Genomic DNA, 8,418 nt, shown 5'->3' on the forward strand with positions numbered 1-8,418 from the left:
GAGGTGTTAAACCCGTGTGATAACGACTGTCGTTTTCCGGCCACGCGAGGATAAATTAAGTTACATTCATTCTGTTTTATTCCAAAAGTATGTAAAATAACAAACAATTTTTACACTGAGCAGAAACTTACCACCCAGAAGTATAGTTTTCATAGAAAACAGAAAACAATAGATGTTTAGAACACTACATAAAAGCATAGATACCCAGACATAAGATATGACGTCTATACACGAACAGTGGTTATTTTAACTTGAAGAAAGTGGAAATAGTGACTTAAAGCCAATCTTAATTTGAACATACGATTAAAAAATTAAAATCACGATATGAAAAAGCGAAGCGTTACTAGTGGTTATTATTTTCAAACTTTCTCTGTTAGTGCTTCTTTTTGTTTTTCTCCCTTGTCACTGATCACTTCATTCCGGGAATTATTAGATGTACTACTTAGAGGTGACTTTTCTGCCTGTGATTCTCTGTGATTTATATACATCTTTCGTTTCTGCTGTGTTTTTCTTACATATATCATTACCAAAATTATTACAATTGAAATACATGATACCGTTAAAACAATTAAGCCAACAGGAAAGATATTTCCATCTTCTATTTCTTTTGTGATATAATCTGTTTCAGAATGACTAATCGTTGTAAGCTTTGGTTCTGTTTCCTCTGCACGCCGTCGACCTTCTACCTCACGTGGCTTTATGACCTCACACTTAAATGGGGAGAATGAAGATAGTGAAGTCATATTGCTATGAGAAGCAAAATCCACTCCAGAGCAGTTTCCAGCAGATATAACTTCACTTTCTGTTAAACTAGAAAAAGACGGGCCAGAATCGCCACAAACAAAATCCACGGAGTTGCCCAAACTTCGAACATAGTCATTTTCGTCTTTATGCAAAACTTGGAGAAACTCCTGGAAAAAATAGGCTTGTAGTTCGATAAATGCAGGTTAGTACTACAGTGTTTTGGTGTATGAGATGACACTAATAATATTCCTTAACAATAAGGTATATAAAAAGTGTTACAACTCAACAGAGAACATAGGGTATGCACACAGAGTAGTAATTGTATAAATGCAAATTGTACAAGTACTGCTCTGTATTAGATAGTTAATGCAAAAAATGTTGTATTAAATACACCATATGTGTTTAATTTATAGGAATGCCCCCCTGTTATAGCATAAGTTTGTACACAAAAGTCGCACATACCCAGTATCTATAAGCTTGGCAGTCGCATCTGAATTGGTTGTTGGAAATATCTACTTCATATATTGGTTGTTGCTTCCCATTCATGGCAATGGTCGCAAACCATTCTGGTTGGGGGGTGTGCAGGTTATTTCCGCTCAACAGAAGTGTTTCTAGTTTACTGGGAATAAAAACAAATATAGGATAAGCTTCGAAGCTTAAAATGTAAGCTGTTGCAATCTTTATAACGATCTTTATAATAAATGTTTTATAATAAAGGTATAATGTGGATATATCAATTCAATACCTATGTGCAAAAACTTCTGTGTTTACTTGTTTTATATTATCAAACATAATAATTATTAATTAGTTCTTGAAAATGAAGGTTAATTATTGAATAAATACAAGTTTCCCCGTAATATGAACATTATTAACAACAGTGGCAGATTAAACATATGACTCAATTGTGTAAACTTTTGGTTCAAACTCCTTTCAGGCGAACTTTATCAACAGACTTGCGATACGTTGTTATGTACAGTGGGAGGTTTCGTAATTAATTATTAGCATTGGGTTTAACAATTCGAGTTACCCGCCCACTTCTCCAACACTTTCATTTTGTTTGTTTACTTTGTTTGTTTTTTTGTGCAATCGCATTGCAGCAATACTTCTGCAAATTATCTTTACTACAGCCATAGGCTCATTTAATAACAAATCTCTTTATACATTGCTTCAGTTTTTAAAACACTTTCCTATAACTACAAGAGGCTACAACATATGCTGCAACTAAATATAAATGCATTGCATACACCAACATATGCTGCAACTAAATATAAATGCATTGCATACAACAACATATGCTGCAACTAAATATAAATGCATTGCATACAACAACATATGCTGCAACTAAATATAAATGCATTGCATACAACAACATATGCTGCAACTAAATATAAATGCATTGCATACACCAACATATGCTGCAACTAAATATAAATGCATTGCATACAACATTGTTCTCACCATAGTGTTTTAAACAAACTCCTGCTAAGTTGTGTCAGTTGGTTGTTTCTTAGATCAATACTAGTAAGTTGGTTCATCCCATCGAATGAATTTTTCTTTACCAGTGAAATCACGTTATCGTGTAAAGTTAGGTGTCTGTAACAAAATCCTTGTCTTACACACAAAAAAATTAATTTAGATTAGAATGCAAAAAAGCATTCGGTAGAAAACAATTTTCGCTATTAAATTTACACAACAAAGAGAAAATAGAAGCAGCTGGCATATAAGATAAAATGAAAAGCAAATATTGATCGTCTACAAAATACAAATAGGTAGTACGTATATCCTTTCATGACCAAATATCAACGATGTATATTTCAAACTAACATTCAAATTCACTCACCTTAAAGCACAATCTTTACAATATTGTATTGGGCCAACATGTCTTAATCGATTCCCTGCCAAGTTTAATGACTGCAATCTTGGGATTTCTGATGAAATTATAACAATGTTTATAATTGGTAATTTTTTATAAATGAAATTTTTCATTTTGAATATAAATATAGAATAAAGCTGCAACAATAATAAATTTTTAATCGATTAGTGACATACTTTTGTCCCGTTTTGGGACCCATTAGTTGTGAACTATTATTCCACAATGGCATTCTACATTAAATTAAATGTAAATCTTACTTCCAAATTTGTATTCAACTGTATCAATCCTGTTATAGGATAAATCCAGTTCTCGCAGATGATTTGCGTTTTCAAAGTTGTCAGCTTCAACTTTGTCAATTCTGTTGTGAGAGAAATCCAACAATTTCACCAAGCTGTATCTCCGAAACAGAACTGACAAATGTAAATGCACTCGTTTATTCATAGAGTATAATATTGTATGTTCTATTCTATTAGAATGTAGGTCTATTACCCCAACACCCAGGGTGCTATCATCTCGACCCCACTGAGGCAGTTTATAGACACTCAATAACAGAGATTCTATAAGGGTGAGGCCTTCAGTGAGGCACACCCGAGACTTGGGATTTACGTCTATTACCACAACACCCAGGGTGCTACTATCTTGACCCCACTGAGGCAGCATAAGGACACTCAATATTGTCAATAATAGATAGTCATATACGGATGTTTTAAGATGATAATTGTGTTTTCACTCAAAAATATGTGTGGTGGGCAATTCACATGCTCTGTAAAATGTATGAAAGAAAAGAAGGCCCATTATTTTAATATTTTTGAAGGAATAAATATTTCATATCAATGCAATTTTCTACCAGGCGTGATGGTTGTTATGCAGCTATCGTTGCCATAAATTGCCAAAGCACTTTCGCATGGCGCTGGACTCCTTATATGGTTAGGATCCGGTATCTCAGTTAGATTCATCTTATCACACCATAACGCCATGTCCGTGTATTGCATCAAACAACTGTAATATATTGCAATGCTAAATGGTAATAAAAAAAATTTAAAACAAAAAATTAAAAATATCTGAATACTAATATATATATATTTATATATATATATATACTAAACTAGATTTTTTTTTATTGTTGCAGAAATTTTGGGACATGCCTAAAAGGTACTTTTTTGAATCCCAAATTTATATAATAACTTTTTATTTGTCTCTTCAATTACGGTAGCGAAGATTTAGAAATATTTTAAACGAAAAGACGGGATATATAATACAAATACAATTACATAATTAAAAATCTCTTACTGTTCGTATAACTTTTCAGTTCCTTCATGACAAGGTGATGATATTACATCGTCGATATACAACAGCACAACAAAGATAAGAATATAAAATAGCATATTAATTCTACAAGCCTAAATGCAGCCTTTGCAGCCTCTAAATGCAGAAAAAAAAATTGAAACTAAAATAAGTTACACTTTATCTAGTGTTTATATATTCCATAGATTCTGGAAAATTATTTAGATAAAAATGTCCACATTTATTCACACACGAGTTCCAATGGAATAACAATAACACTGACGCTAGATGAACATTGCAATTTGTACATAACATCTGCTATTGATTATTTATTAACGGTGTACATATTTAGCTAGCTTGACTAGCAATGTTGCAATCCAATAAAGGACGCAAATTGTAAAAGTTTCATTTTAAAGTTAAACAACTATAACAGTGCAGAAAAACAACTTTTAAAATAAAGTCGGCTACATCCCTTTTATTTGGAAATATACAATGAAACCGTTGTGAAACCTTAACAACTTCTGTATTTCACCATTGTATTTCAACGCCTACGATTTTCAATTGTTTTCGGTTCCTTTTGTCGCTTTTTTTTGTCTAGACTGCAAACAAAACTAAACGCTCGCCAGTGGGAACTTCCCACTGTCAAAAAACGTCTCGAGCGCAATTACCCAAAACATTTAGTCAACCGTGAAGAGGTTTTGGGATTCAAAACTTATGGGGCAAAATTTTTATTGTCTTTTACAACCCCGAACCCGGAACATAATATGGTACGATCGTACGAACTAATGGCGCTATATTTGTATAGTTAAACATTGACGAATAGATAAACCAACAGTCGAATAACAAACACCGTTTTTAACGGTGCAAATACAGTATAAAAGAAAAACTTCTTATCAGCAAAATCCCCTAATTTCGCCCATGATAATCAGGTAAATATGCAGATAACTATACTCTAGCAAACTAATGCTGCACGAAATCACACATAAGCATATATGGTAGGGTTGGGGGAGATGGGACACCTTTTCGTTCTATTTTCTCGTCTCATTTGGTCGAATCAAAGAACATTCCAAGAATTATAAAACCGTATCCTCTCGACTCCCATAGACCGTTGTTAATTGCTCAAAAAACGATCATAATATTTGGATATTATGTGTTAAAGGTATCCCATCTTTCCCCCACCCTACTATATATTAATTAACGTAAAATACTGTCTCTATATTATACGTAGCTACATATAAAGCTTTATCTCACGTTCCTATGTATCAAACATCACATCGCTCAAGTTGCAATATTACATTGTATCGGGGCAACATCCAATTACGTTCGATTGCGCATAAAAAAAATTCGATTGCGCATACAAAAACTTAGCTTTTGACAGTGGGGCTTTCTCGAAGTCAAAACCTCAGTTACATCCGCGCCTAACAGTTCCTCTTTGTTTCTAACAAAAGAAACGGCTTCAATTTCCTTGCCTATATATATAGGCGTATTACAAGCTGATTTAAATATAATTTATAGCGGGTACGAATTTACCCTAACGCTATAAATATTTAACAAAATTAATTCCGCGAATCCTAATATAAAGATTCGTTTAAACAAAGAAATACAAAGGTTCTGTCATCACAGGTTCCATAATTGCTATACATTTTATTTATTTGTGGGGTTCATATGGCAACACAAGTCAAATATTAGAGTTAAAATGTTTGCTCTACGTGGGTGAATACATACATAAACATGATGAAATACAATGCCATGTATAATAATATTTGAATGGCCACCTCAAAGCTCAAATATATAAGACACACAAATGTTTAGTCAGCACCAGCTCTATTGCCTATATGCTGAAACGTATACACAAGCACGGCGGTAGCGCACTAGCACTTAATTCTTAAATCCTTACTTGGCGGGACAACGTTAGACGTTTATAGCATACTGGGTGGTTTTTCATTACTTCGAACGCGTTCCCGCTGACCAGTTATCAAGTATCCAACTTCGTGGGTGATCAATATTAATAGTTTTAAAATATAGTTGACATTTAGACAATTTAGAGTTTAGACCCTTAAATAACTTTCGGTTTGGAGTTGGCGTTAAGTATCTTCCGCAAAGACACTAACGCGCACAATGGCAGCAGCGCCGAGCCTTGAACCACTAACTTCTGGGCCCAGCGGCAGGCGCGCTATCTTACTGTGCCACGGCGCCAGACTTCCCGATGCATTATTTCAAGGGTACAAATTTCAGAACACAACAACACCACACATATTCAAATAACAACCGTTAAGTCGGTGTGTTTTTTGTATTGCGAGTGGCTGTTATACAACATCGAATTCTTCACTCTTAAATACAGATGCAGATATCTTTTTTTCGTCTTGAAGTTCATGCTTAATTTTCTTCTGTCTCCACCAAAAGCCCCGTCTACGTCTACTGTATCTATAATAATCGAAAGATTCAGAATTTGAAATTTTCCAATAACCATGAAGTGAAACAAGACACCCGTGTCATAACTCGACAGTGAGCACGAGGTGTTTCAATAAACCATGTGCGTCATGCTATAATTCGACAGTGGGCATGAGGTTTGGAATAAACACATCCTGACAATGAATGAGGAAAACTGCTGTTTTCGGTTTCACGACATATTTACAATTATAAGTATGACTTGTTACTTACCGTTTTGATGGAGATACTATATTTCTAGAGGAAGTAAATCCTGCTGACGCTTGCTCGATAACGAACAACATGAAGAAACTCAACGTGAAAATTAACATCAACCTCATAGTAAATGCATATACAACGAACTCCGTGTAGCAATAATAGCTGTGTGAATATTGCTGTAGACTTTAATGCATTTACCGGATGAATAAAAACATTTTGAGGATAATATTAAGCGGAGGTTGTTTACATTTACAGTCTCTGATAGTTTGTGTAAAAAAACTATGCATTCGAACTAAAAGCAGAGCATAAAAAATTAAAAATAATATTAAAAAATCTCCCACAAAGTTATATATAGTAGGGAGGGGTAAGACGAGACACCTTTTCATTCTATTTTCTCATCACATTTGGTAGTAAACAAAGAACATTTAAAGGATTATAAAACCGTATCCCCACGACTCTCATAGACCGTTGTCAGTTGTTTAAAACACAATCAGGATATTTGAGTATTAAGTGCAAAAGGTGTCCTGTCTTCCCCCGCCCTACATGTGGTAACTCGTAAGCGGGACAGGTCGTATAAACACCTGTGTTATAACGAATGGCGTTGTTTTTCTACGTAAGGATTCGTTTGAGCGACATTCGTTCATACAAGTATTATGAAGTGGACCATTTAGTGGGTAAGGTATATCCTATATTTGCAATAAAAGATAAATTAAAACACAATAACAATACGTTTATAAAACAGGTGGGGAAGTCATATATACCTTATAGTTGCAAGTCATAACAAACATATCAAGGCAAGGGACCCAATACCCAAGGTTACCTTACGTGACAACAAAAGGCGTGTGCGATATAGGAGTTACTGGAATCCTATACTACACAGGGAGATTGTATTTACAATAAGATTTGTTTTGTTCTTTTGTGTGGAAAAGGCCTTGTAGACTTAATACGAAGTGGAATTGAAATCTTGTTTTTGTCGAAACAAAAAGAACGAAAAGCAACAATAATCTATATTAAAAAATAAATTGCAGTTTTAGAAGTTTTTAATTTAGAAGCAGTTTATGAAGTGATTAAAACGTGTATGTATTCTATGTTTATTATACTAAATAGAACGATGAAAGTGAATGAAAACAACCGTGTTACTACACCCTACTATTGTACATATGCAGCTATTTTTTAAAACTTTAAATGTTCAATCGTTGCGTATATTATTGTGAAAAACATAATCTATAAAACACTGTCTTGTTTAACTACAAACGTAAGTACTTGAAGCAACAATTGACCGGGTACAAGTACCAGTTGTGGTCTGTTTAACTCAAAGTGAAACCTAAATATCAAAGAGAGTGAAACGTGTGCAGAATCCGCAATAGTTACATCAATATATAATGTTAATGCAATGCTATTATACAGATAAATTTGGTCAGGTCTATTGCAAAGGTCATGTGCGCATTTAAATGGTTTATTTATGGTGCAGTGTTAATGTATATGTGCTATAGAGGGTGGGGGATCATGGGACACATTTTCATTATATTTTCTCGTCCCATTCATTAGTAAACATGAAACATTCAAAAAAAATTAAAAACATATTCTTATATGGCTCTTATGGACCGTTGTTAATTATTTAAAACACGATTAGGACATTTGGATAGTGTGTGCTAAAGGTGTCCCATCTTCCCCACCCTAATACATATATATTTTATATGCTAGTACTATACTGCAAGTTTAGTGTCATTTTAAAGTTACATTGTTAGATTTGCTTGTTATATATAAATGTACTGCTGGCTAAAAAATAGGCATGATTACAACTTATATAATACTTAAAAACAACTAATATGACAACACACAATAGTAAAACAACTATCTGAAGGTTTGAA

At 33.8% G+C, this 8,418-nt stretch overlaps 1 protein-coding gene across 2 annotated transcripts; it reads right to left on the minus strand.

Moving 5' to 3' along the window:
* Window positions 1-223: 223 nt before the first annotated feature.
* LOC100184369 (vasorin) lies at window positions 224-4,041 on the minus strand. Of its 2 annotated transcripts, none has more exons than XM_026834932.1 (7): window positions 3,908-4,041; window positions 3,465-3,616; window positions 2,878-3,027; window positions 2,585-2,672; window positions 2,203-2,337; window positions 1,207-1,363; window positions 224-911 (listed from the first exon to the last, which is right to left on the minus strand). In XM_026834932.1, exons 1-7 carry the CDS (start codon window positions 4,000-4,002, stop codon window positions 360-362), a joined length of 1,329 nt encoding a protein of 442 aa, XP_026690733.1. In that variant the 5' UTR covers window positions 4,003-4,041; the 3' UTR covers window positions 224-359. The 2 variants fall into 2 exon arrangements, with proteins under 2 accessions (XP_026690733.1, XP_002126734.1); XM_002126698.4 differs by having other exon boundaries at window positions 2,875-3,027.
* Window positions 4,042-8,418: the final 4,377 nt, after the last annotated feature.

The sequence above is a fragment of the Ciona intestinalis genome, chromosome 7, assembly GCF_000224145.3.
Source record: "Ciona intestinalis chromosome 7, KH, whole genome shotgun sequence".
NCBI classification, from domain to species: Eukaryota; Metazoa; Chordata; class Ascidiacea; order Phlebobranchia; family Cionidae; genus Ciona; species Ciona intestinalis.

Bases quoted from the DNA above. Each gene is read 5' to 3' on its own strand.
- LOC100184369 (XM_002126698.4), bottom strand. From the start codon at position 4,002: ATGCTATTTTATATTCTTATCTTTGTTGTGCTGTTGTATATCGACGAT. The intron at 3,617-3,907 runs GTAAGAGATTTT...AATATATTACAG, and splicing joins ACTGAAAAGTTATACGAACA to TTGTTTGATGCAATACACGG. The intron at 3,028-3,464 runs GTAGAAAATTGC...TACATTTGTCAG, and splicing joins CATAACAACCATCACGCCTG to TTCTGTTTCGGAGATACAGC.